The 26,594-nt window shown below is 43.0% G+C and overlaps 5 protein-coding genes and 1 long non-coding RNA gene across 12 annotated transcripts; 5 read left to right on the forward strand and 1 right to left on the reverse strand.

The window, feature by feature from the left end:
- Nucleotides 1-197: 197 nt before the first annotated feature.
- On the reverse strand, nucleotides 198-2,129 carry LOC135167405 (uncharacterized). The gene is made up of 5 exons (XM_064130569.1): nucleotides 1,991-2,129; nucleotides 1,754-1,929; nucleotides 1,424-1,663; nucleotides 1,194-1,338; nucleotides 198-716 (listed from the first exon to the last, which is right to left on the reverse strand). The coding sequence occupies exons 1-5, from the start codon at nucleotides 2,061-2,063 to the stop codon at nucleotides 427-429; spliced, it is 924 nt and encodes a 307-aa protein (XP_063986639.1). The 5' UTR covers nucleotides 2,064-2,129; the 3' UTR covers nucleotides 198-426.
- LOC135167411 (uncharacterized) lies at nucleotides 1,835-2,761 on the forward strand. The gene is made up of 3 exons (XR_010299846.1): nucleotides 1,835-1,973; nucleotides 2,057-2,259; nucleotides 2,328-2,761. It is a non-coding gene; the product is annotated as an uncharacterized LOC135167411 (long non-coding RNA).
- Nucleotides 2,762-2,805: 44 nt separating this feature from the next.
- LOC135167388 (fibroin heavy chain-like) lies at nucleotides 2,806-9,949 on the forward strand. Of its 5 annotated transcripts, none has more exons than XM_064130531.1 (7): nucleotides 2,806-3,171; nucleotides 3,585-5,840; nucleotides 5,937-6,260; nucleotides 6,357-9,128; nucleotides 9,255-9,290; nucleotides 9,433-9,504; nucleotides 9,576-9,949. In XM_064130531.1, exons 1-7 carry the CDS (start codon nucleotides 2,907-2,909, stop codon nucleotides 9,650-9,652), a joined length of 5,802 nt encoding a protein of 1,933 aa, XP_063986601.1. In that variant the 5' UTR covers nucleotides 2,806-2,906; the 3' UTR covers nucleotides 9,653-9,949. The 5 variants fall into 5 exon arrangements, with proteins under 5 accessions (XP_063986601.1, XP_063986598.1, XP_063986600.1 ...); XM_064130528.1 differs by having other exon boundaries at nucleotides 2,816-3,171; nucleotides 6,357-8,648; nucleotides 8,709-9,290; XM_064130530.1 differs by having other exon boundaries at nucleotides 2,816-3,171; nucleotides 6,357-8,240; nucleotides 8,301-9,290.
- A 239-nt stretch (nucleotides 9,950-10,188) lies between these two features.
- LOC135167404 (L-lactate dehydrogenase) lies at nucleotides 10,189-13,446 on the forward strand. 2 transcript variants are annotated; one of them, XM_064130567.1, is made up of 5 exons: nucleotides 10,189-10,339; nucleotides 11,398-11,549; nucleotides 11,669-12,134; nucleotides 12,649-12,890; nucleotides 12,965-13,446. In XM_064130567.1, exons 2-5 carry the CDS (start codon nucleotides 11,424-11,426, stop codon nucleotides 13,127-13,129), a joined length of 999 nt encoding a protein of 332 aa, XP_063986637.1. In that variant the 5' UTR covers nucleotides 10,189-10,339; nucleotides 11,398-11,423; the 3' UTR covers nucleotides 13,130-13,446. The 2 variants fall into 2 exon arrangements, with proteins under 2 accessions (XP_063986637.1, XP_063986638.1); XM_064130568.1 differs by lacking the exon at nucleotides 10,189-10,339 and adding an exon at nucleotides 10,401-10,425.
- A 143-nt stretch (nucleotides 13,447-13,589) lies between these two features.
- On the forward strand, nucleotides 13,590-16,365 carry LOC135167401 (L-lactate dehydrogenase-like). Of its 2 annotated transcripts, XM_064130563.1 has the most exons (7): nucleotides 13,590-13,825; nucleotides 13,920-14,167; nucleotides 14,290-14,463; nucleotides 14,532-14,705; nucleotides 14,805-14,922; nucleotides 15,064-15,187; nucleotides 15,262-16,365. In XM_064130563.1, exons 1-7 carry the CDS (start codon nucleotides 13,674-13,676, stop codon nucleotides 15,427-15,429), a joined length of 1,158 nt encoding a protein of 385 aa, XP_063986633.1. In that variant the 5' UTR covers nucleotides 13,590-13,673; the 3' UTR covers nucleotides 15,430-16,365. The 2 variants fall into 2 exon arrangements, with proteins under 2 accessions (XP_063986633.1, XP_063986634.1); XM_064130564.1 differs by lacking the exon at nucleotides 14,290-14,463.
- A 191-nt stretch (nucleotides 16,366-16,556) lies between these two features.
- LOC135167392 (bestrophin-3) lies at nucleotides 16,557-26,461 on the forward strand. The gene is made up of 8 exons (XM_064130542.1): nucleotides 16,557-16,982; nucleotides 21,097-21,207; nucleotides 21,293-21,464; nucleotides 22,599-22,728; nucleotides 22,911-23,149; nucleotides 23,363-23,503; nucleotides 23,608-23,715; nucleotides 23,816-26,461. Exons 1-8 carry the CDS (start codon nucleotides 16,912-16,914, stop codon nucleotides 25,280-25,282), a joined length of 2,439 nt encoding a protein of 812 aa, XP_063986612.1. The 5' UTR covers nucleotides 16,557-16,911; the 3' UTR covers nucleotides 25,283-26,461.
- The last annotated feature ends 133 nt before the right edge of the window (nucleotides 26,462-26,594 follow it).

Genomic DNA, 26,594 nt, shown 5'->3' on the forward strand with positions numbered 1-26,594 from the left:
GAATTTGTAGAAATAATACTGCATCGATGCTGATCGAAAATATTTATTAAATGGCGGATAACGCATTGAAGTATTAGATCTCTTTCCTCCTACTGTAACTGGGGTCTTTATTGTAATTTTTTATCTGCAATGAAATAATAAAAAATCGTAAACTCAAGAGAAAAAATTTTTCGGGAAACGCCAAAAAATAGTAGAAATTTAACGACAGATTTTATTGTGAAAAAATTAATTTACTCTCAATCTATATTTATTACTATAATGATCGGATGAGCATTCGATGGCAAAGCGGTGAGAAGGGTCATGTCAATGGATGGATGGATTTTGCTGAAGAGCGACTTGAGAGCTCCAAAGTCTCTCAGGAAAATTTTATTACTTAAGTTAAGAGCGCGCCTGAACATTTTGATTGTCTATTAAGTTACGGACTAATTACGTTAGAATCTTAACATCGATACACGCTTCATCATCCAGGTCTAGAATGTCAGGTGTATCAGGATCTTCGACCTGATCTCCATCGAAATAGAACTTGATTTTTTCCACAGGAATCTTGAGTTCCTTGGAACAGTGCTCCCTTAATTTTTTAAATGACTCGTCCTTTCGTAGTTTGTACGTAACAAATTTTTTGGCTGATACTTGAGCTTTTATCCTGCACACGTCTTCGTCATCTTCCTCCGGAGTCTCCCGAGATTTCGATAATTTCGCACTTATGACACCTCCCTCTGGGAATATAATGTATGTATTCAGTTATTTATGGAACGTGACGCCAACGAATAATATTAAAACAATCGGTAATAGCAAAGGAATGAAAAAAAAATTCCCTCATATTGCATTTTATAAACAACGGAGGGTTAGGCATCCGCTGAACTAATTGGAATTTTGTGAGGAAACCGACATAGCAATAATATTATTCTTCACAAAGCACGAAAGTCTGAGAAAGATCGTCAAATGAACGCCTGTCGCAGACGTCTGACGTACATGAATTGTATAGATTCCTCGAATTGAATGATTTGACAGGTGATAATAAAGAAACAATTGTTCTGTTGATGTCCTCTCATATTCCGTACATCTAAAAATTCGACGGTATCGTAATATAATCTAATAAAATGTCGGCGATGTATTATGGGTTTCAAAAGAGAGATTTGTACTCTGCAAAATGAAAACTTAAATTTAAAAAGTTAAACAAAATTGGAGCTCACCTAAAATATCGATTATTGATAATTTTAAACTAGCTGGGGTATCAGTCAGGTTTACCAGCACATCTTGATGGGTAACTATTATACGGTTGATTGGAATGTTCTCTTGATTGGCAAATTTTTGGAAGATCTTAATGAGCGGTTCATGCTGAAATATTAATTTGAATGATTTATTAAGATTTATAAAGTTCATGAGGGATTGATAACGGAGAACGCAACACATTTATCCTCACCTTATTCAGTTGAACTTTCTCGATTTTATTCGATTTCCACCTGATGTTAACATCCATCATCGGGTCGTCGATGATTGACTCATCGAGCCCTTCAAAGGTACTCTCGTTCTGTGACTGCCTGGGTGGACTGTCAAGGATCTCAATGGGTGCTTCTGGAGTTCTAGGAGGCTCAGTATCCACTGATGACAGCTCGATGATATCGTCTTGCCTATAGGAACTCTCAGAATCCGAGATCGTTTCCTAAACCGACAATAATTTTTTATCAATACTATCCAAAGTAATAAACTGAGCAAATGTTCAAATTTTGAATAGAAAAAATAAGGAACTTACAGCGACGTCGCTGTCCGGGCACTGGGTTTCTGACACTGCTGGTTTAATCGATTCTTTTTTGAGTGGTTCCTCAACCACAACGTCAGGAACACCAGGAGCTTTGACAACTGAAGTGGCTCCAGGCTTTACTCTGACTGGGGGTACCTTCGGTACATCTTTCTTCTGTGTTTTCAAAGCTAGGGTGCAACGAGAAGAGTCAACAATCAACTAATTTCACAGGGTAATTATCAATTTTACCTTTTAACCTGGATACTGCGTTGCAATAATCATACTCGTCATCTTCTGAACTACTTCCTGAGCCAGAAGCCATCTCCAAATATCATTCACTGAAGCCAAGGATTGACAAGCTAGGGGAATGGGATTCCTAACCTCGAAGGACTGAAGCAGTCAACACATCGATACACAAGGAATCAGAAGTTCAAATAACAATCCCATATCATCATTTTGACCAACAAGTCCCGATTTCTGAGGGCATGATTGGGAACATGGAGAATGCGATAGATGAGGTATTTAAATTTGTTGACTAATTTAATTATTATTTTAGCTATATAACAAATTTATTTTCTACTTTCAGTACTTTGAATTCGACCGGTGCCTTTTGTTTACAAACTACGTAAGTCTCAGATAAAATGGTGCAAATTCAAGAACATTTGAAAATAGTTATTTTAATAGTATTAGGAAATGAAATCCTTCGGAATTATTACAACTGAATGTCCATTATAGTTTAATGAAGCAACATCAAAATAAGCTAAAGGAGAAAGAAATTAATTACTTAAGCCGGTAAAATGTTACAGACGAGAACCAATTCTATTATTGTATTTTAATAAAAAATATTCACTACCTAAAAAAACATCGATTGCACTGACAACAACAAACAGGAAACTGATATATGATAATGCAATTATGTAGTAAATATGTATGTATGTGATATGTAAAGTAACATGCGTGAACGCAGTACTTAAATAAACAGAACGTGGATGAACCAAAATGAATGTCGATTTGGTAATGATAATGATTATTGTGATATAGATAAACATGGGCCAGGTGGCACAACACAAAATTGTGCGCCTCAGCATGATGTTCTCCAGGGGATGGGGTATAAAAGGATGACAAGGAAGATGGATGTGCAGTCAGTGAGGAGATTTATCAGAAGATGCGGTTCCTTCTGATTGTTGTTGCATTGGTCACGTGGCAAGGACTGGTTTCAGCCAGTCCGCGCGGACACCGAGATGTCAAAGTGGACTTATTTATTGAAGATGGAAAAGGAATGGATGAATTGCAAATTGACCTGGGAACAATTGAACAGATTGAAAAACTCGATGAAGATGCAGTTGTAACAATCAAAGAAGGAGAGCATGGCTGGTCTATTGTTAGCGCTACGGCGCGTGCAGTGTCCGGCAGGTCCTCATCTGGCTCAGGTAAGGAAAATGATTTGAGAGCGCACAGGGTAGGTATAAAATTATTGACGATGGCATAGTGACTGAAATACTATTGGAATCAGGTGATTAAGGGGACGGAAAGTTTAGCAGTAGTGTGATAAGCAAAATCAGTCTAGTGCGTAAAGCGCGGGAGAGTTGATGCGCACTCGAGTAGTTTGTAGATTGATATCTGCAGCGGCGAAAACTCAACGATTTCGTTGTTCAAGAAATAGGGGTATGCATTGGAATATTTGATAATTGCATTGAGTGAGTTGTCTAAATACCCAACTAGTAATTCTAGAGCTATGTCTGGAATGTTCTTGCGATTCCACGTAAGCACTCGTTACTGCCGCACTGGGGTGAATTGTTTGCAAACAGTGGTTTTTCAGAATTCGGTTTTGATTTACGAGCAGGAACTGGAAGTGGATCAGGATCGGGCTCTGGTTCTGGATCGGGATCAGGCAGTGGATCCGGTAGTGGTGCTGGCGTCGGAAGTGGCAGTGGAGCCGGTGCTGGGAGAGGAGCGGGTTCCGGAAGTGGTAGTGGAGCTGGTGCCGGTAGTGGTAGTGGATCAGGCAGCGGAGCCGGTGCCGGAAGTGGATCAGGCAGCGGAGTCGGTGCCGGAAGTGGTCGTGGCTCAGGCAGAGGATCCGGTGCCGGAAGTGGCAGTGGAGCTGGTGCCGGTAGTGGCAGTGGATCAGGTAGTGGAGCCGGTGCCGGTAGTGGCAGTGGATCAGGCAGTGGAGCCGGTGCTGGACGTGGATCAGGCAGTGGAGTTGGTGTAGGCAGTGGTCGTGGCTCAGGCAGAGGATCCGGTGCGGGAAGTGGTCGTGGCTCAGGCAGAGGATCCGGTGCCGGAAGTGGCAGTGGAGCTGGTGCCGGTAGTGGCAGTGGATCAGGTAGTGGAGCCGGTGCCGGTAGTGGTAGTGGATCAGGTAGTGGAGCCGGTGCCGGTAGCGGCAGTGGATCAGGCAGTGGAGCCGGTGCTGGACGTGGATCAGGCAGTGGAGTTGGTGTCGGCAGTGGTCGTGGCTCAGGCAAAGGATCCGGTGCCGGTAGCGGCAGTGGATCAGGCAGTGGATCCGGTGCTGGACGTGGATCAGGCAGCGGAGTCGGTGCCGGAAGTGGTCGTGGCTCAGGCAGAGGATCCGGTGCCGGAAGTGGCAGTGGAGCTGGTGCCGGTAGTGGCAGTGGATCAGGTAGTGGAGCCGGTGCCGGTAGCGGCAGTGGATCAGGCAGTGGAGCCGGTGCTGGACGTGGATCAGGCAGTGGAGTTGGTGTCGGCAGTGGTCGTGGCTCAGGCAAAGGATCCGGTGCCGGTAGCGGCAGTGGATCAGGCAGTGGATCCGGTGCTGGACGTGGATCAGGCAGCGGAGTCGGTGCCGGAAGTGGTCGTGGCTCAGGCAGAGGATCCGGTGCCGGAAGTGGCAGTGGAGCTGGTGCCGGTAGTGGCAGTGGATCAGGTAGTGGAGCCGGTGCCGGTAGTGGTCGTGGCTCAGGCAGAGGATCCGGTGCCGGAAGTGGCAGTGGAGCTGGTGCCGGTAGTGGCAGTGGATCAGGTAGTGGAGCCGGTGCCGGTAGCGGCAGTGGATCAGGCAGTGGAGCCGGTGCTGGACGTGGATCAGGCAGTGGAGTTGGTGTCGGCAGTGGTCGTGGCTCAGGCAAAGGATCCGGTGCCGGTAGCGGCAGTGGATCAGGCAGTGGATCCGGTGCTGGACGTGGATCAGGCAGCGGAGTCGGTGCCGGAAGTGGTCGTGGCTCAGGCAGAGGATCCGGTGCCGGAAGTGGCAGTGGAGCTGGTGCCGGTAGTGGCAGTGGATCAGGTAGTGGAGCCGGTGCCGGTAGCGGCAGTGGATCAGGCAGTGGAGCCGGTGCTGGACGTGGATCAGGCAGTGGAGTTGGTGTAGGCAGTGGTCGTGGCTCAGGCAGAGGATCCGGTGCCGGAAGTGGCAGTGGAGCTGGTGCCGGTAGTGGCAGTGGATCAGGTAGTGGAGCCGGTGCCGGTAGCGGCAGTGGATCAGGCAGTGGAGTCGGTGCTGGACGTGGATCAGGCAGTGGAGTTGGTGTCGGCAGTGGTCGTGGCTCAGGCAAAGGATCCGGTGCCGGTAGCGGCAGTGGATCAGGCAGTGGAGCCGGTGCTGGACGTGGATCAGGCAGCGGAGTCGGTGCCGGAAGTGGTCGTGGCTCAGGCAGAGGATCCGGTGCCGGAAGTGGCAGTGGAGCTGGTGCCGGTAGTGGCAGTGGATCAGGTAGTGGAGCCGGTGCCGGTAGCGGCAGTGGATCAGGCAGTGGAGCCGGTGCTGGACGTGGATCAGGCAGTGGAGTTGGTGTAGGCAGTGGTCGTGGCTCAGGCAGAGGATCCGGTGCCGGAAGTGGCAGTGGAGCTGGTGCCGGTAGTGGCAGTGGATCAGGTAGTGGAGCCGGTGCCGGTAGTGGTCGTGGCTCAGGCAGAGGATCCGGTGCCGGAAGTGGCAGTGGAGCTGGTGCCGGTAGTGGCAGTGGATCAGGTAGTGGAGCCGGTGCCGGTAGCGGCAGTGGATCAGGCAGTGGAGCCGGTGCTGGACGTGGATCAGGCAGTGGAGTTGGTGTAGGCAGTGGTCGTGGCTCAGGCAGAGGATCCGGTGCGGGAAGTGGCAGTGGAGCTGGTGCCGGTAGTGGCAGTGGATCAGGTAGTGGAGCCGGTGCCGGTAGTGGTCGTGGCTCAGGCAGAGGATCCGGTGCTGGACGTGGCAGTGGAGCTGGTGCCGGTAGTGGCAGTGGATCAGGTAGTGGAGCCGGTGCCGGTAGCGGCAGTGGATCAGGCAGTGGAGCCGGTGCTGGACGTGGATCAGGCAGTGGAGTTGGTGTAGGCAGTGGTCGTGGCTCAGGCAGAGGATCCGGTGCCGGAAGTGGCAGTGGAGCTGGTGCCGGTAGTGGCAGTGGATCAGGTAGTGGAGCCGGTGCCGGTAGCGGCAGTGGATCAGGCAGTGGAGCCGGTGCTGGACGTGGATCAGGCAGTGGAGTTGGTGTAGGCAGTGGTCGTGGCTCAGGCAGAGGATCCGGTGCCGGAAGTGGCAGTGGAGCTGGTGCCGGTAGTGGCAGTGGATCAGGTAGTGGAGCCGGTGCCGGTAGCGGCAGTGGATCAGGCAGAGGATCCGGTGCCGGAAGTGGCAGTGGAGCTGGTGCCGGTAGTGGTAGTGGATCAGGCAGTGGATCCGGTGCTGGACGTGGATCAGGCAGCGGAGTCGGTGCCGGAAGTGGTCGTGGCTCAGGCAGAGGATCCGGTGCCGGAAGTGGCAGTGGAGCTGGTGCCGGTAGTGGCAGTGGATCAGGTAGTGGAGCCGGTGCCGGTAGTGGCAGTGGATCAGGCAGTGGAGCCGGTGCTGGACGTGGATCAGGCAGTGGAGTTGGTGTAGGCAGTGGTCGTGGCTCAGGCAGAGGATCCGGTGCCGGAAGTGGCAGTGGAGCTGGTGCCGGTAGCGGCAGTGGATCAGGCAGTGGAGCCGGTGCCGGAAGTGGCAGTGGAGCTGGTGCCGGTAGTGGCAGTGGATCAGGCAGTGGAGCCGGTGCTGGACGTGGCAGTGGAGCTGGTGCCGGTAGTGGCAGTGGATCAGGTAGTGGAGCCGGTGCCGGTAGCGGCAGTGGATCAGGCAGTGGAGCCGGTGCTGGACGTGGATCAGGCAGTGGAGTTGGTGTAGGCAGTGGTCGTGGCTCAGGCAGAGGATCCGGTGCCGGAAGTGGCAGTGGAGCTGGTGCCGGTAGTGGCAGTGGATCAGGTAGTGGAGCCGGTGCCGGTAGCGGCAGTGGATCAGGCAGTGGAGCCGGTGCTGGACGTGGATCAGGCAGTGGAGTTGGTGTAGGCAGTGGTCGTGGCTCAGGCAGAGGATCCGGTGCCGGAAGTGGCAGTGGAGCTGGTGCCGGTAGTGGTAGTGGATCAGGCAGTGGAGCCGGTGCTGGACGTGGATCAGGCAGTGGAGTTGGTGTAGGCAGTGGTCGTGGCTCAGGCAGAGGATCCGGTGCCGGAAGTGGCAGTGGAGCTGGTGCCGGTAGTGGCAGTGGATCAGGTAGTGGAGCCGGTGCCGGTAGCGGCAGTGGATCAGGCAGAGGATCCGGTGCCGGAAGTGGCAGTGGAGCTGGTGCCGGTAGTGGTAGTGGATCAGGCAGTGGAGCCGGTGCCGGAAGTGGCAGTGGAGCTGGTGCCGGTAGTGGCAGTGGATCAGGTAGTGGAGCCGGTGCCGGTAGTGGCAGTGGATCAGGCAGTGGAGCCGGTGCTGGACGTGGATCAGGCAGTGGAGTTGGTGTAGGCAGTGGTCGTGGCTCAGGCAGAGGATCCGGTGCCGGAAGTGGCAGTGGAGCTGGTGCCGGTAGTGGCAGTGGATCAGGTAGTGGAGCCGGTGCCGGTAGCGGCAGTGGATCAGGCAGTGGAGCCGGTGCTGGACGTGGATCAGGCAGTGGAGTTGGTGTAGGCAGTGGTCGTGGCTCAGGCAGAGGATCCGGTGCCGGAAGTGGCAGTGGAGCTGGTGCCGGTAGTGGCAGTGGATCAGGCAGTGGAGCCGGTGCTGGACGTGGCAGTGGAGCTGGTGCCGGTAGTGGCAGTGGATCAGGTAGTGGAGCCGGTGCCGGTAGCGGCAGTGGATCAGGCAGTGGAGCCGGTGCTGGACGTGGATCAGGCAGTGGAGTTGGTGTAGGCAGTGGTCGTGGCTCAGGCAGAGGATCCGGTGCCGGAAGTGGCAGTGGAGCTGGTGCCGGTAGTGGCAGTGGATCAGGTAGTGGAGCCGGTGCCGGTAGCGGCAGTGGATCAGGCAGTGGAGCCGGTGCTGGACGTGGATCAGGCAGTGGAGTTGGTGTAGGCAGTGGTCGTGGCTCAGGCAGAGGATCCGGTGCCGGAAGTGGCAGTGGAGCTGGTGCCGGTAGTGGTAGTGGATCAGGCAGTGGAGCCGGTGCTGGACGTGGATCAGGCAGTGGAGTTGGTGTAGGCAGTGGTCGTGGCTCAGGCAGAGGATCCGGTGCCGGAAGTGGCAGTGGAGCTGGTGCCGGTAGTGGCAGTGGATCAGGTAGTGGAGCCGGTGCCGGTAGCGGCAGTGGATCAGGCAGAGGATCCGGTGCCGGAAGTGGCAGTGGAGCTGGTGCCGGTAGTGGTAGTGGATCAGGCAGTGGAGCCGGTGCTGGACGTGGATCAGGCAGTGGAGTTGGTGTAGGCAGTGGTCGTGGCTCAGGCAGAGGATCCGGTGCGGGAAGTGGCAGTGGAGCTGGTGCCGGTAGTGGCAGTGGATCAGGTAGTGGAGCCGGTGCCGGTAGTGGCAGTGGATCAGGCAGAGGATCCGGTGCCGGAAGTGGCAGTGGAGCTGGTGCCGGTAGTGGTAGTGGATCAGGCAGTGGAGCCGGTGCTGGACGTGGATCAGGCAGTGGAGTTGGTGTAGGCAGTGGTCGTGGCTCAGGCAGAGGATCCGGTGCCGGAAGTGGCAGTGGAGCTGGTGCCGGTAGTGGCAGTGGATCAGGCAGTGGAGCCGGTGCTGGACGTGGCAGTGGAGCTGGTGCCGGTAGTGGCAGTGGATCAGGTAGTGGAGCCGGTGCCGGTAGCGGCAGTGGATCAGGCAGTGGAGCCGGTGCTGGACGTGGATCAGGCAGTGGAGTTGGTGTAGGCAGTGGTCGTGGCTCAGGCAGAGGATCCGGTGCGGGAAGTGGCAGTGGAGCTGGTGCCGGTAGTGGCAGTGGATCAGGTAGTGGAGCCGGTGCCGGTAGTGGCAGTGGATCAGGCAGAGGATCCGGTGCCGGAAGTGGCAGTGGAGCTGGTGCCGGTAGTGGTAGTGGATCAGGCAGTGGAGCCGGTGCTGGACGTGGATCAGGCAGTGGAGTTGGTGTAGGCAGTGGTCGTGGCTCAGGCAGAGGATCCGGTGCTGGACGTGGCAGTGGAGCTGGTGCCGGTAGTGGCAGTGGATCAGGTAGTGGAGCCGGTGCCGGTAGCGGCAGTGGATCAGGCAGTGGAGCCGGTGCTGGACGTGGATCAGGCAGTGGAGTTGGTGTCGGCAGTGGTCGTGGCTCAGGCAGAGGATCTGGCACCGGAAGTGGTAGTGGAGCCGGTGCCGGTAGCGGCAGTGGATCAGGCAGTGGAGCCGGTGCCGGAAGTGGTCGGGGATCAGGTAATAGTCACTAATTTCAAGGAACAAACCCATTAATTACCGTTATTTCTAGACGCCCTTACTCCACATGCAAAATAGAAAAATGAGATGAAATGAAATGAATTTGTTTACTATAATTTATATTATCTGTTTAATTTTTCAGGAGCTGGTTCTGGAGTAGGTCTTGGAATCGGGGTGGGAAGTGGTAAAGGAAGTGGCTGGAGTCATACTTTGGGTAATCATTTGAGTTCATGCCCTTGACCGCCATAACATGATCCTCATATCATATAATCCATTATCTTTCAGGACCCAGAAGCCAGTTATGGATCGGTGTCATGCAGGATGGCGTGTGCACTTGCCTCGCACGACTCCCCAGAGACTAGATTGTCAATTAATAAGGACTCATAAATCTCATAAAGTAGTTCAAGTAAATCGCGAAAAACTCATAATCTATGAAGTTCATTCCCTCAGTAACTTTAGTAATGAGATTGTATGATAGTTCATTCTTTTAGTAATTCGTGCTGCGAATACGATGCAGTTCAATAGCGTAATGGATTCATTTTACCACATTGCACCTCTATTAGACAAAAAAATCTGCACCTTAGAAAAATCACTATATGCACTTATTTTATACTTATTCAATCACTTTCGCACTTTAATAAATTTATTTATGCACTGCAGCATTTATTTCTTATGACCCTTCTCCTCCTCTAGAATCCTGCAAAGTATTTTCCATCAATATATGTATGCAATCAACGAACATGACCAACACTATTCTCATGCCGAAAAACTGTCTAAGAAACTACTATGCAAATTTGTGTTTACGTAAACACAATTTCACTTAATCCGCCAAACAGTAAACGTTGAATCTGGCTCCATCTGGCGTTCACAGTACCGTACTGAAACGCCTGGAAATTGGCGCAGGCGCTCTGTCAACTGGAGTCTAGCTGCGCGTACCGGCGTACACAGTTACCTTTTGCATGTGAACCGAGAGAATATAAAAGTAGAGACAAGGTCACCTTGACTGACAGAACCTCTACGAGGCTTGACCGTGCCGGTTGTGAATTCAGGTTAGTCTGACTTTTGATAAATCTCTGCCAAATCCATAGCTGTTATTATCCTAGAACTTTGTAATTGCTGTTTTCATTTAAAGAAGGTAAAAATTTATTTTCAATCATTCATTAATTCACTTGTCAATGCACATCACCAATTGCATCAGATCACGCTTCTGTTCGATATTTGATCGATTCTCTCCTAAAGGATAATTGTTCCTTTCTCTTTGAAAAATAGGATTTCATCACCCAGACGAAATTCTCCGATATTTCCCTGTTTAGTATCATTAAGAGGTGTCAAGGTCACTTCTTTCAGAATTTTCAAACAAATTCCCAGTTCAAACTTCTCTATATTTTTTTAATATCTTCGAAACAGTCTAAAAATGATTGAAACACCTAAAGCATTATCCACACATTATCTTTCAATTAGGTGTCAATGTCCACACGTGATAAATTGCATCAGATCCTGTATCAGTTCAATAATTCGTCAATTGTCCCCGGAACAATAATTATTGATTCTCATTTAAAACTAAAGCCTGTTCATGACCTAATCCTCATTTCATTAACTTTCCCATATTTTCATAGATTTATTTCTATTCTTCCTAGTGACGATAATAAGTCACAGAAATTTTCTGCCTACACTTATCAATATTTTTTAAATCCTAGAGAGATCAATGTGCTCCAACTAGAAAAAATATCTTTTAGCAGAAAATTAAACAAAGAATCATAAAAATCATTGTCGTTCTTTTTACTCTTCCCAACTTGGAAATAAATTTATCATTTGACTTCAGTCTACTCTCATGTCAATAGCAAGATAACAAATTGTATTTTATAAGTCAAAAAATACCCATTGATAAATCAATAAATTATTATCATTAAAAAAAGACAATATTGCCCGAGGAACTCTACTCCCTACTGTATACTCACCTCCGAAATGAGGGAGTGGACTTCCCCACATGCGGATGGTCACGTACACTTGGGGTATTTTGGTCTCTGACTGTTGTGACTCTGAGTCTTCGAAACTCATTAATGACTTTCAAATTGAACGTTGATCTACAAACGATATTTTGTTTCAGAGAAGGGAATACAACAATAAATAAAAATGAGTACCTTAAAAGAGAAATTACTGAGTGTTGTGACGGAGCCAGTGACTACAGGCAAGAATAAAATTACTGTAGTGGGGGTTGGACAAGTTGGGATGGCCTGTGCCTTCAGCATTCTAACAAACGTAACTATTTATTTTCATAATTATTTACTCATTACCATTTCATGATTCAAATTATTCCATAAATTAGAAAATTATCCCCAGCGATTGATTTTGTAACGAAATTATTTATTTTGTTGCAGAATGTTTCCCACGAAGTTGTTCTCATCGATGTTATGGCGGATAAATTGAAGGGCGAGATGATGGATCTCCAACATGGTAGCTCCTTCTTGAAAAACGCACATATCAACGCTAGCACAGATTACGCAGCTACAGCAAACTCAAGTTTATGCATTATAACTGCTGGTGCACGTCAGCGTGAGGGCGAAACCCGAATTGATTTGGTGCAGCGAAATACAGACATATTTAAAGGAATAATTCCACAACTGGTGAAGTACAGTCCCAATTGCATTCTCCTGGTTGTATCAAATCCAGTCGACATTTTGACGTACGTCACGTGGAAATTGTCTGGCTTTCCAAAAAATCGTGTCATCGGAAGTGGAACGAATCTTGATTCGGCGAGATTTAGATTTTTGCTCTCTCAAAAATTGGGGGTTGCCCCCACTTCCTGCCATGGATGGGTTATTGGAGAGCACGGAGATACAAGTGGTAATTATCCTGTCAACTATTATATACTCTTGGGGCTCAGCGCTTTTTTCATTTCATTGAGAAACCCGGAAAATAATTAGTTGAGGCTTAATTTCATTGATAAGATTTGTGGTTTTTTTTTCGTGGCAAAAAAAGGGAAAAAAACTCGCAAAGTATATGTTGTAGTCTGAGTGTGATAAGTATAATCCACAGGATAGTCTGATAGAATCGAGCGGTTATCAATATCTTTTTTTAAGCCATGATTCATGTGATTCTGATAACATGTTATTCGTGATATTCTGGTTCTTTCAAAAATTCTGAGTAATCCAACTTTAATTGGACTTTAATTGGTCGATGACTAGAGCCTCTTAACGCCCACATCCATGAAAAAAATCATGAAATGTAATAAAATCCTTCTAAAGACAATGGCAAAAGAAATATGAGAAGCCGTAAAAATTAATGTCTTGAAATCAGCAGAAGGAAAATTTTTCACTTAAGAGATTATGCCGTACATCGACAATTCTTTGTTGTACAGTTCCTGTCTGGTCTGGTGTGAATGTTGCTGGGGTCCGTCTACGAGATCTGGACGAAACCGTCGGAACTGACAAGGACCCAGAGAATTATGGCGATATTCACAAACAGGTGGTGCAGAGCGCCTACGAAGTGATTAAACTAAAGGGATATACATCCTGGGCCATTGGGTTAAGTATCGCGAATCTTGCGTCAGCCATTCTCAGAAATTCTGGACAGGTTCATGCTGTATCTACAATATCCACAGTAAGTAGAGTCGATTCGTGAATCACCTCTACATTGCATCATCCTTCGTCTCACCAAATATTTTATGATTTCAGGGTCTGCACGGTATTTCGGAGCAAGTCTTCCTCTCCGTTCCATGTGTTCTCGGTGAGACCGGTGTTCAATCAATTGTTCAACAGAAACTCACCGTTCAGGAGCAGAATCTCCTCCAAAAATCAGCAAAGGCGATGCACGAGGTTCAGACAAGCCTCAAATTTTGATTTAAAATAATTTATTAATAGTTGAAAATTATTGCATTTCAATTTTCTTGGTGAAATGCCGTCACTCCGTCAGTATTTTCTGTCATTTACATTTTTCAAAGGATAACCTTTTTGTATTGTGTGTGAATTTTTTCCTTTGAGAGTTCTCAGATGAATGTTGATATTTAACTGTCATGCATGTTTTTTTTTCAATTTTCTTCGGTAATAAAATAAATCATTTGGATGTATTACTGTGCATGGAGGAAGAACAACGATCATCTCCATGCACTCGATGTAACTTATACAATACACGTATTCATAAATACTGATTAATTATATATTGTGTGATGTGCAGAATCCTTTTCCATTTCTCTTTTTCTTCTATCATTCATTCAATGTCACCGTATATACATGAAGTGTATATTACCTGAAGTTTGAGTTAATAATGTCGAACAGTTGATAGATTAAATCATGAATGTGAAAAGTGGACTCAAATTTCGGGTAACAAATAATTATTCAAAGCATCATTAGTAAGAAATAATATAGCCGAGTCGTGGGGAATAAAATGCGTCGAAAATTCCCTCTTTTTGGGTGTTTGAGATTAATTGTTTCCAGAAAATCACGATATTATGGAACGTTAACCAAAGAAATCAACGCACTTCGATCATCCACGCGTCAAAATGTTGATCTGAGAATTCAAAACCTGGCGAATTTTCAGTGAGATCACTCGAGCATCAGTTGCAACTTATTTTTTCCTCCGTGCAATAATAAAAATTCATTACCGAGGAAAACTATTTCCACCATTATTCAGATCACCCGCATGTCTTCGAGAAGAATTGCTGTGCAAAGTTAGTGATCCAGTGCGGAATGGACAGGACAAAGTAACAATTGTCGGAGCTGGCATGGTTGGTGTTGCCTGTGCTAACGCGATCCTCTTTCAAAGGATTAGCAGTCACATAGCCATCGTCGACGCATTTCCAAAAAAATTAGAGGGCGAAGGGATGGACTATTGCCACGGCTCTGTATTTTTAGACGATCCTCACATAGAATTCGACACTAGTAAGTTGGTTGGGAGGAACATGTTTTACTACGTCCCGAAGATGCCTTTTCCGCCTTCATAATAAATAGATTTGATTCACACATTTTTTTACTCTGTTAGAACAAATGTTAATTGTTTGTAGATTTTTGCATATCGAGAGAGTCAAAAGTTGTCATAATAACGACTGGTACTCGACAGAAAAAAGGAGAAAGCCGATTGGATCTCGTTCGAAGAAACAGCGAGATAATAAGAAATATCGTCCCACCACTGGTTGAATACAGTCCCAATGCTGTCTTTTTAATTGTATCAAATCCAGGTTGAACCCAAATGATCAATCGTTGTGCAGCAGTAATTTTGAAAATGATTATTTTACGTTTGATACAGTTGACATTTTATCCTGGGTAACGTGGAAAGCGAGTGGTTTACCGGTTAATCGAATAATCGGCACCGGCTGCCATTTGGATACCGCTAGATTTCGATTCTCGATTGCTGATAGACTCGGAGTTTCAGCGAAGTCTGTTCACGGATTTATTATCGGAGAACATGGGGATAGCCAAGGTAAACTCCAAAATACTATAAACATAACATGGAATATTACGCTGTACGAAAACGTAGCTTGTCCCCACTCGTTACGAAATATCGCTTTTTCGATTTTAGTTCCATTGTGGTCAGGTGTTAATGTAGCGGGAGTACTTTTTCGAGATATTATATCGCATGTCGGACTCGAAATGGATGAGGAGGGCTGGAATGAAATGGTCAAGAGCATTATTAAGGCGTGGGTTTGCCTCACAACTCTTTTAATTGAATTCAATTATTCATTTTAAATTAAATTGAAGGTTTTCTTCCGTCAAATTATTGATAGATTTTTTGTACAACTATTTTAATTTCCTTATTGTCCATACTCTCAATTCACCAGCGGTTCTACAGTCAGATGTTTGAAAGGATATTCCAATACAGCCGTAGGTTTGACAGCTGCTGATATTACAAGGGATATCCTGAGAAATAGTCAAACCGTCAAATCGGTATCCACATTAGTTCAGGTGAGCTCACGTTTAACGCTCAAATCCCGAATAATATTCGTGTGAAATAAAAAATATGGTAATTATTCTTTCAGGGACACCATAATATTTGTCACCAAGTATTTCTATCTCTACCTTGTACAATTGGTGCGAGCGGTATCACCCAGGTAGTTCGAATGCGAATGACAGAGTACGAGAAGAAATTGTTGGCTAATTGTGCAGAAATAATTTATAACACACAGAAGACTATCGAAACAGCCTGATGGCAATCATACTTATGTAAATGGAGAAAGGACGATAATTAATTGATGTACAAGAAGAAAAGAAAATGTTGACTGAGGTGTTCGATGTGTCATAATGCCATAAATCAATCTCTTCTACAATACATACAAACAAAAATGAAAAAATTGTGTATTTGGAATTTTTGTTTTTCCTAATTCGAGTTTTACGGCTAATTGACGGTTTATTCCGGTTGACTTAACCCGGTAGACCTTAATAAAGCCCTCGGAATCGAGAAAAGTATAGAAATAATTTTTTTTCCACTGGTGCCTGGAGCCAGATCGAGAATTCGCCCCGTGAAGGATGTTCTCCGCCTTTTCCTTAGAAATTCACGTTCTTAATTTTTTTAGTAAATTTATGATGGGATAGACATGAAAGAATCTTCCGTTTTTGCTTTTTGCCATTATTTAATGACTCACAAAATTTCAAGATGGTGCGAAAGCTAAAAAAAAGGAGAATTTTTGCTAAAAAGTTGCCAAACAGCTGTAGTGACCCTTTAACCCTCTAATGAAAGCAAAAAATAGGGCGATTGATGAATACGTCAGTTCAACGGCATACCATGTACCTGGGGCTAAGCCGGCAGCTGTGGAAAGGTAAGGAAACAATTTAAAAACCTGCCGCGGAGTGGCGTCAATTTTACAACTTCAAAAAACCATTCAATTGGAAGAATGAATTAAAAATAACAGTAATACGAATTTTAAGTTCAAATATGCAGTAATACATTTTATATTATTTTTCTTCCACTACTGGAAGGTCTGAAGTCGTCCAGTATTTTAATTTGATTCCTCAGGTTCCTGTGCAATAATGATGATGACTGAAAAAACACTGCACTTTTTATTGGAGTGAATAGAGTGATGAAAAAAAGTAAAATTTCCTGGATGTCTGGTGGAAGTGGCCATCCGAGGTGGGTAAAACGGTTTGATACCAGTGGCTTGTTGCATCAATTTCATCAGCGTACATCAAACTAGAGACTAGCTTCGCACTCCAGTCGTCAGGGTGCAACTTCTCCACTCTACGTACCTGGATAATGAGGAACACGGGAGGTAGGTGTGTTAGTTCTGGAGGTCCGTTCTCCTGATGACTTGGTGTAATCACGCAGTGGAGCTCAGTCACTTGGTAGCACAGAGTAAGAGAAGAGATATTTGAGCTTGAAAGTAGAATCACGGTCGAGTCTAGAATATGGCTGTGCTCATAAATTGAGTAACATGTTGTACTGAATTGTAATAAATATAATATTGTCCATATTTGTTCATACCACTAACAATTTAAACTCTGGTATAACGTGATGGTACAGCAGTTTGTTCTGTGGTAATAACGGTACTCGATGAGAAATTTGGTGAGCAATCGATGATTGATCAATCGAGCCAGTGAAATATCTTGCGAATCCTGATAGTTGATCGAACTATTCTACCTGCAATTGAGATTGAAACAGGAAGGGGCGTGTCGTTGACTCGCTTAGTCGGGAAATGACTATATCTTACGCTAGTGAAGTCCCAAATGGATCCAGCTTTGGCTGTTTCTGGAGAATCCTCATCAAGTGAGTATCATGATTTTTCAATGACTGATGCAATGGTGATGGCGAGTGGGATTGTCATGTGGGCAGATGAAACATAATTTTGATGTTCCTTCGAATGCATTTTTCAAATGTCAAAAGAGCGAAGTTAGAGCGATGGTGTCGTTGGACTTGGACTTTGTACCAGTAATTGTTCATCACACTGAACAATGTTGATCAGATTATTTAATACAATAGACTGTGCTAATATCATTTGACTACCATACTTGCACTAACCGATGTAATGGCCTATTGTGGCGCAATGATTTTTACTTTTCCGTACTCGTGGTAAAACTAGCTGTCAAGAGTAATTCAACTGGCAAAAGATCAAAGTCGGTAATACAAATGTGAGGAGTAAAAAATTTACTGAACATCCTCGTAAAATAAATTACGTGCAATTACGATAGTTTGTTTAATTGATGTTCTGTATTCTTCGAAGAAGCAAATATAGTTATATTCGCACTTATATATTCCCCCAAAAAACATTATTTTTTCCTCCCCCATTCCTTCGAAATTCGAGAAACGTGTCTTACGTGTATTAGCACAATGCGACACCTCGCGATAAATTTTTCGCAGTTTCACTGTAAACTTATGCGGAAAAGGTTGAATACCTGCGAATTCCGCGGAAATAATTGATATTCCATATTCAATATTTCACACGTACATTCAATTTATCCTCTGAATAATACGCACTTCGATGTTACACATTTATTCTCACCAGACGCAATTATTTACACTACAATTTTCATAACACCGATTTATCACTCCACATTGGATTGAATTCTTGTGCGAAGTGATATATTTTATAATATCTCCTTATAACACCTTATTAATTAAAGATGTCGATCGTACCTGCAGTAATGTGAATTACACTCGTGTTGTTATTTTTCGAATAAGCGTATCATGATAACCATACGCCAAATGACAGCGGAGATAAGACGAGAGTCAATTGAATAAACATGTCAGGATAAATTGAGAAGTTCAATTTTCCAAAAAAACCCACCCCACCCAGAAGAATAATTTTCCCAGCATAACAACAATTATTATTAACATGACGAAATAACTATAAATAAATATACAAAGAAAAAGAAGTAGAAAGTCTTGAATTAAATGTCTGAAAGAATTCTCCCTTGAAAACCAATTTTACAACAGACAGAAGAAATTTTTTCATCATCTTCAAATTTAGCAGCGTAAAAAAATAATAATTATTGTTGTTGTTATTACTTTTACTGTCGTAAAATGAGTATAAATAAATATACAAAGAAAAGAAGTAGAAAGCCTTGAATCAAATGTTCAAAGAATTCATTGGACACCCACGAAGGTCGTCTCAGTTTATTGAAAACCGGAACCATGTTGTCTGTATGAGTTTAAAAGTGTTCAGTGGCAAAAGTTAACTTCTCAGCAAGAGGAAAGTGAATCCCTGCTGTGTGTGAAGTAGAAAGATCATGACCGAGGAATTTAAAAATAATAATAATATGAGCTGAAGAGCTTCGGGTTATTTAATGCAGTGAAGGAGATAATATTTGCTAGGAGTGAATTATTGATAATAAATGCACTCAAGGCATCACATTCCAAATATGGAATGATATGTAATAAACTCAACGTCACTCGGTTATGACGAGAAAGATTGCGAAATTTTTTTATGCAAATAGATATTATTTGAGCACAGCTACTGTGCTGGGCTAATGATATCCAGTATATAATGGGCGGATTGAACGTTTATACTGTTTGATTTATTGAGCGGAAACTCAATGCAGTTCGTTCACTTTGCACATTTCCTACAGAAAAAAAAACTTAATTATCTCTGTTTAATTTTCTTTATTGTAACGGAAGACGCGTAATTGTAATATTTTTTCATTTTTCTATAGATTTCCATGACATGCGGATACAGATCAAGATGCTATTAATATCAAGGACGTTATGTTGCTTTAATTTTGCTCAGATATTTTTTTAATTCAGTGTTTCATACCACTGAAGAGGAACAACAGATTCTTCCAAGATGATAGATGGATATCCCACGAGCTCATAATTTATTCCCCTCACTTTTGATTGAGTAGAAGAACAATTCTGTTGCTAATTTCTCATAGTTCTTCACACATACTGAGTCATCTAATATACTTTTTAAAAAGGAACATTTACCGTTTTTTATCGGCAGCACAATTTGGTTTATCATATGACGAACCTAATTAACCAATTAATCGATGAAAAAAATATTTATAAGAATGTGAAATCATCGTCGATTTATCCTTGTCATTCGCAGTCGTTTGTTGGACAGAAATTAATTTACAGAAGAGAAATTCGTCATATGTTACTCCCACATACCGCTTTACTGCGAATTTCAATTATTGAGAAAAGCTGGACAAATACTGTGGAATCGCTTCCACGGAGCGTGACCACTAATGGATGATGGAATTATGCAACACTTCTAAATTGTCCTACAACTCTCAGATGACCTTGCTTTGCATGGGAGCATCCGTTGCAAATACTGTTTTAGATATTTCTCTATTTTTAATCTTTTCATTACTTTTAATGTGGAATTAAAGAGAGAATTCCGCAAAAGCGTTGGTCACATATTAATCGAGATGTACACACGTAAATAATCAGTAGAAATTCTAGAAAATCATGGAGAACTGTCACAAAAATTATTTGTGAAAAATTACTGTCATGTAAAATTCTCCAGTCGATTTCGCAATTCGTGAGCGAATTTTTACTGAATATTTTTCACCGTCTGGGAAAATATATGAGGAAAAAAAGTTCCTTCTGTTAACTGATTAAGGCTCCTTGCAATTTTTCACCTTCATCAGCGAATTGCCCTGACTTCACAATTACTTTGGTGTCCTTTATTCCGCGATAGTGTCTGATACTTTTTACACGATTATGCGAATCGCCTGAAAGATAATAAATATGAAGTACCCATATGTACGCTATTCTCGAAGAGATACAAGGCTACCGCGTAAATGTGTCACTGTCAATTCAACAGTTGATGGGTGTTGATCAGTATGTTTGTCAGTCGTCCGAAACTCGTGTCAATTTATTCTCTGATGCATTGCCTCCAATAATAGAAAGCCAGGAGTATTGTTGATCTAATAAAAACTACATCTGTTATCTGAGAAGGCCGTCATCCTCCATGGTTTAATGCATTTCAAGCAGAATCCGGAATCTTGTCGTGGAATCAACTGTTTTTCTCCCGGAAATCGCAGGCTTATCTGAAGAAAGACTGCGGCGTAGTAGACAACTAGAAGAGACTGGGGCAAAATCGAATACCGGGCTAAATGAGACCTGTTTTTTTTTCGTTTGTTAATGAGACGAATTCTTGAGTTTTTAATTAATTTATCTCACTTTGCCCCGGTCTCCCCGGTGAACAGACAATTAAAAAAATTACTCGGTACATTATATTTTCACCATTGAGAAAAGCAAATTACAAACATCTTTGGAGAGTGCCAATGCTAATTCACGTTTCACAAGCGTGTTTAACATTCTGACGCGATTCGTACGTGTTTTTTCGAGTCTCACTGATTACTTCCTACTTTTCATTTTTTTCAAATTCACTGACTCGTGAATAAAATGTTATCCACTAATTCAATTTCTCGTCTGAAAAAAATATTAAAAATCTCTAATAATAGCAGACCCCCGAACTATTAAATTGTGATGATCATAAATAATGTCAGTATTTTAATAAAATCGCTTCCCCATACTTTCTCTGAAATTTTGCTGTCTCATGTAGAAGGATAAACATCAAAAAATGCAATACATTATTCTTAATAAATCTAGAATTATCGTCCAGTGAATGCTAAATCTCGTCTGGCATAATAAATTCCATTTTGCCAGTGAAAACAATTTTTTAACCAGGAATGAATTTTACAGTTAACGTTCTACAGTAAAAATGCCATTACGAAAGCGGTAAAGATTTCATTTCTTTTCGGGCGTAATGAAAATTCTTATCCAATCGTTTCAGCGAAAATGTTACGTAGGTCGATAGACCTTGAATTGGCAAACCGATATTACAGCGAGAATTGGAGATGAATCAGAGAAGAGAAACATCAATCACGATATACTTTCTAAAATTTTACCCAGCAATTTGATTTTTTTTCTGTCACAGGTGGCGAGGATCGGTATACAAGCTCATATGGAGAGAATTACTAGCTTACCTCTTCGTATATTATATGATAAATATAACTTATAGATATGCACTTAACGATCAGCAACAGAGGTCAGTACTTCCAAAAACATTTTAATTCACATTACTTGACGAATGTGTCCTTGAATGCCTCGTAAATATTTATTATTCATTGCAGGATATTTGAAAAAATACGTTTTTATTTTGGAAATTCGAGTGAGTCGATACCGATGTCATTCGTTCTGGGATTTTACGTAAGTCTGGTCGTAAAAAGATGGTGGGAACAGTATAAACTACTTCCTTGGCCCGACAACTTGGCCCTATTTATCAGCGCAGCGATACCAGGAATTGTAAGTCATTATTGATTCAGATTATTTTCCAGCATCTCTCCAGTTGTATATGACGAATAAAATCCTACCACATATCCATTAAAAAATCTATTTATACCTCAATTTGTCGCGTCAACGTTATGCTGAGGACGAATTATACAAATGAGTTTCCATGACACCTTTCGATGTCGTTAACCGCGCGTAAGTGGGTAACAATCGTTTTATCGTAGGCATATACCGAACCCGATAATAATCAGCTGAAAAAAGACAGCTCGTGTCCCCCGAAATTTTATTTCTATATTCACTGAGAAGATTCACCAGGAAAATATTCCGAAGTACGAGGAGTATTGATACAACTCCATCGAAGAAATGATTCTAACCATTCAGTCAGTCTACGAAATTACGGAATAATTCAGGTGCTCCACAATGAGGAATTGTAAAATGATCACGTACACGGTCTCGATGACATAAAATGTTACCGAAAATTTCCCAACAATCGTACATCCGAAATTAAAATTCGTGGACACTCAACAATTTTTATGTCACTTCTTTCGAACAAAAAAATTACGAGACGACTTGTACTCACAATTGTAGTACCGTTTTGACATAATCCAAATGAAATTTTTTTCCTGCTGGAAAAAATTACGAATAGTCTAGCGAAAATAACAGACATGAACTTGATGTTTTGCAATGCTGGTATCAATAACAAAAGTTTATTATTGAATATTGTGGAGTTTGGACCTGAATATTTATCGATCGATGCACAAAATACGTCGGCATTGCCTCAAGGTACATTATCACAATTTATATTGATTGACAATTCAGCTCATTCCCATGTGTGCAAGGCAAATACACGAAGGCCTATGAGTATTATTATTCCATAGATACAGACGCAGTTCATACAATTGCAAAATACCAGTTTCAGTATAATGAGATGAGTGGAACCGCAGGAGTGGGGGAATTGAAACAATAATAATTAAATAAAGCCAGTGGAATTCTAGGCGCGATTTGACGATTTAAATTCTTGAAGCAGAGAAAGTGTTTGGGGGATACAATACGCGAAAGGAATTTAATGAAAACCAGTTCACTCCTGAATTTAACATGAATTATTTTAGAAATTAAGTCGGCAGGAGTTAATGTTGTCGATTGTTTCAGGATGAACGAGGACGATTGATGAGACGCAATATCGTCAGGTACGCTGTATTAGCGTATGTAATTACATTGCAAAGAATTTCGTTGAGGGTGAAAAGGCGTTTTCCAACGCTTCAGCATATCGTAGATGTAGGTCAGTAATTTTTTTCTGTACAATAAAAAAAATATGTTTTCCATCAATTGAATGGAGTAATGAAGAGGTGAAGAAGTGCAATAATCTTCTGATGGGAAAGGCAATACTATTGTCATCAATGAATTGCCCTAAAAAATCAACCCATGAATAAAATTCAATTTTCAATTGTTGATTGTTCCCAGGGTTAATGATGGAATCGGAGAAGAAAATTTTTGAAATGATGAATAAGAAAGCAGCAATGTCGAAGTACTGGATGCCACTGGTGTGGGCAACGAATATAATTAATCGAGCAAGAAAGGAAAAGCTCATTGAAAGTGATCATGTAGTTCAAACACTTTTGGTGGAGTTGAGCGACATTAGAAAGCGATTAGGTGCTTTAATTGGATATGATACGGTGTGTGTTCCACTCGTTTATACGCAGGTGAGTAAGACCAGTTGGACAATGCAAAGAATATTAATTAAATAATACTAGAATGCCTGTATATTTTTCCGGATCCTATAAAATACTTTTGATTTTTAATACTTAATTTTATATTTTAAAAAATCAGATAAATTGCTTCGATGGAGCTACAATTTATGTTGTTGATTTTTTTTAAAATAGCATTCATTAATTCTTATATTTCTATCTTTACAGGTAGTCACCTTATCCCTGTACGCGTATTTCTTTTCAGCTTTATTGGGTCGCCAGTTTGTGGAACGTTCGCCCAACGGGGCTGGTTCCCCTGGAAAATATGAAGACCCAGACATGTATTTTCCGGTCTTCACGACTCTTCAGGTAATTGAACTAAGAATTATCTAGATCATTCAACACTAATTATTTATCCGAGAGGACATCTACTCTGTAAACGTGTCTGACCATAAAAATATTTCCCAACGCAGTTTTGTTTTTACGTCGGTTGGTTGAAAGTCGCCGAGGTCTTGATAAATCCCTTCGGCGAAGACGACGACGATATCGAATTGAACTGGCTAATCGATCGACACATAAAGGTAAAAACGATTGATGAGACTTGTCTCTCACCGAAAAGACTCAAGAGGAAGCGAAATGTAAATTAAATTGAATTTTTTTTTTTTGGGGGTCTACCTCTAGGCTGCCTATATGATAGTCGATGAAATGCACGAGGAGCATCCCGAATTGCTGAAGGATCAATACTGGGATGAGGTGGTGCCGAAGGATTTGCCGTATACAGTAGCTAGTGAGCAGTACCGTCGAGAAGAGCCAAAAGGTTCAGCTGAGCACTACAAAGTCAAGGAGAGCGACGCTCTCTACGCCAATGTCATGCTAGGAACTCAAATACACAGTGGGAATCAGCATAGAAAGCTCCACCAGGACGACATGTATGCAGACTACGAGAGTGTGGATACACCATTAGTCGAGAGACGAAAGAATTGGCTTCAGCGCCAAATAACCCGAATGGGCTCTGTCAGGAGCTCCTCAACGACCTACAGTAGCAGTGGATTTTTCTCACGAAATCGTCACAACAGTGTCTACAGTAGTCCAGAGAGTGGAGGACTACCCCAGACGAATCCCCATCCCAACGTCAAGATGTCTCTCTACGATCGTCTCGTAGGAAGAAAGAGCATCCGTAGTCAGCGTTTGGGGCGTCAAGGTACAATGACAAAATTACACTCAGTTCCCATATCATTAAAAAATCGTCCGAGAATACCAACACCAGATGTTACGAAAGAAGTTGTCGATCGTGAGCAAAGACTTGCCTTATCAGTGAGCAATGCTGCAGCTATTGGTGCAGGTGTAGTGGGAGTTATACCCACAGCTAATGGCTCTTACGCAGCAGATTTGCCAGTGGTGCAAGTTGTTTTATCACCGATTCAAGAAACCGAATCTACTCCATCGGCCATCAGAGGAGGAACAGCTGCACTTGCCCAAGCTGTTCTTCCTCCAACACTGACAAGTGCAGGTCTTGTAGCACCAGTTACTCTCACTCCAGTGACAATGAGCCAACTCACTGAATTGGGCCTTGTCACCACAACTTCGGCTCCAATGCCACAATCCAATGGAAATTGCCACATCACCGAGGTGAATAGCAGCGAGGAAGAAGCATCTACTGCTAGTGAGCATAGTCATTCCAGGAATGAAAGTTTAAAGACAGATCACGAGGAAGGACAACGCCAGAATTCACTTGGCAGTCAGGCTCATTCACCGACTACGGAAAATCCTCCCGGATATGCTGTATTGACGACCGACGTTGTAACAAATCAACACAATGATGTTAAGGGCAGACGATCGAGCTCTTTACCTGGTAGCACTCCCACAATGCCACTCAGGGAGGACAGGAGCTACTCATTGCCTCATGAGACTCAAACTATTTCCGCTACAAACAGACATATTAATTCATTGGTGACAGCAGCACCAGGAGTTGTCAATCTTCAAGGAAGACAAAGGACAAGCAGTGTCGGGGGCGATCTGCCTCGACCAAGACTCCAGGAATCTCAACGGAGAATTAGTACGCCTGCTAGTACAAATTCGTCAATGTTAACAGGAAGCACATCGACTGGACCGTCGAGTGGAGTTAAACGAGGGGAAGTCTACGTCTGACACGATTTTTAAGGTTTTCATCCTGTGAATACTGTCATTCCATTAATTTTTTTTTTAATAATAATTGATCATTGTTTCGATCAATTTGGCCTAGAGGCTGAAGCCTCTAGGAGAAATTGGGTCTTGAAACTGCTGAGAATACTAATAACGGTTAGCAATGATGAAGATATCGTTCACGGCCGTTTTTTCACTTCGTTAATTTGGGCATTAGTGTTCGCGGCTGTATGTATTGTAAGGGAAAAATAGAGCGACTCAGAAGAACACTATTGTTTGATGAAGTGGAATACTAGAGCGGGAGACTCAAGTTTACGATTAAATTAATCTATTAAGGACTCGACCTTAGAGATATTTTTCATGGTGACTAACGTTAACTAGTATTTCATTTATGTAAATATTGTTTTGTTGATATTCTCTCCTCTAGGTACCCTCAAAAATCTGTCTCTTCCACAGCGCCAATGTAGTGAAATTAAGGAAGATTAATAACTACTCATTAGGCAGTAATGGAAAATCAAAAATTCAATTTGTGATATGACTGATTGTTGAGGATTTTCTCAATGTAAATTTTATATATTCTATCGTACGACTAAGATCTGATCGCCGGCTAAATTGATTATTTTTTCTATAATTAATTTTCATATATATAAACTATATATACAATGATGCTGACAATAGCAATGCGTCGTAAAAAAATGACGCATTTGTTAATTTTTTTTTGTCTCAGGACAAATTGTTTTTTAACAAAAAAATGGGTGCTTTGTACTTCCAGAAGTAAATGGCCAATGTGACTACTGAATCGATAGCCTATTTTTACATGTTATCATTGTATTTATTACAATTAGAGAACGAATATTATTAATATGTAGCTGAAAATAATGGAACGGATCTACTTCTTATACATATGATGATGATTGTATTGGGATGAGTAAGCTTTTTACATTATCAATGTTCCTGGACCATTGCTCAATAATGCCTCAATTGAAGAGGTCGAGTTTGTTAGGATAATTTGTGATGGGGGCTTGGTGCAATTATTCTGTTACATAAAAAAAATCTTCCCTCTCAAGAAACGTCTTCACGATCAATCACGATCAATCGAAGTGTTCGTATTTTGATTTGATTATCTATGAAAGTTCAGTATTTGTGTATAATAGCCAATAAAATGAGTTGTTTTGAAATAAACAAGTATTTTCTCGGTCTCCATTTGCTCGCATGAATTGTTAATTATGTAAAATCAAAAAAAGACATTGTATTTTCTTATTCGATAATACAAAATGGCTGTGACTCTGCTCATATAATTATTAATTGATAGAATTTA

This window comes from Diachasmimorpha longicaudata, chromosome 11, assembly GCF_034640455.1.
Source record: "Diachasmimorpha longicaudata isolate KC_UGA_2023 chromosome 11, iyDiaLong2, whole genome shotgun sequence".
Classification (NCBI taxonomy): Eukaryota; Metazoa; Arthropoda; class Insecta; order Hymenoptera; family Braconidae; genus Diachasmimorpha; species Diachasmimorpha longicaudata.

Bases quoted from the DNA above. Each gene is read 5' to 3' on its own strand.
- LOC135167401 (XM_064130563.1), top strand. From the start codon at position 13,674: ATGCGTCGAAAATTCCCTCTTTTTGGGTGTTTGAGATTAATTGTTTCC. The intron at 14,706-14,804 runs GTAAACTCCAAA...TTTCGATTTTAG, and splicing joins AGAACATGGGGATAGCCAAG to TTCCATTGTGGTCAGGTGTT. The intron at 14,923-15,063 runs GTGGGTTTGCCT...TCAATTCACCAG, and splicing joins GTCAAGAGCATTATTAAGGC to CGGTTCTACAGTCAGATGTT.
- LOC135167392 (XM_064130542.1), top strand. From the start codon at position 16,912: ATGACTATATCTTACGCTAGTGAAGTCCCAAATGGATCCAGCTTTGGC. The intron at 16,983-21,096 runs GTGAGTATCATG...TTTCTGTCACAG, and splicing joins TTCTGGAGAATCCTCATCAA to GTGGCGAGGATCGGTATACA. The intron at 21,465-22,598 runs GTAAGTCATTAT...CGATTGTTTCAG, and splicing joins GCGCAGCGATACCAGGAATT to GATGAACGAGGACGATTGAT.
- LOC135167405 (XM_064130569.1), bottom strand. From the start codon at position 2,063: ATGGCTTCTGGCTCAGGAAGTAGTTCAGAAGATGACGAGTATGATTAT. The intron at 1,339-1,423 runs GTGAGGATAAAT...TTAATATTTCAG, and splicing joins AGAAAGTTCAACTGAATAAG to CATGAACCGCTCATTAAGAT. The intron at 717-1,193 runs GTGAGCTCCAAT...TTATATTCCCAG, and splicing joins ATCAATAATCGATATTTTAG to AGGGAGGTGTCATAAGTGCG.
- LOC135167404 (XM_064130567.1), top strand. From the start codon at position 11,424: ATGAGTACCTTAAAAGAGAAATTACTGAGTGTTGTGACGGAGCCAGTG. The intron at 11,550-11,668 runs GTAACTATTTAT...ATTTTGTTGCAG, and splicing joins CCTTCAGCATTCTAACAAAC to AATGTTTCCCACGAAGTTGT. The intron at 12,891-12,964 runs GTAAGTAGAGTC...TTATGATTTCAG, and splicing joins CTGTATCTACAATATCCACA to GGTCTGCACGGTATTTCGGA.
- LOC135167388 (XM_064130527.1), top strand. From the start codon at position 2,907: ATGCGGTTCCTTCTGATTGTTGTTGCATTGGTCACGTGGCAAGGACTG. The intron at 6,261-6,356 runs GTAGTGGAGCCG...GTAGTGGATCAG, and splicing joins CGGTAGTGGCAGTGGATCAG to GCAGTGGATCCGGTGCTGGA. The intron at 9,291-9,432 runs GTAATAGTCACT...TTAATTTTTCAG, and splicing joins CGGAAGTGGTCGGGGATCAG to GAGCTGGTTCTGGAGTAGGT.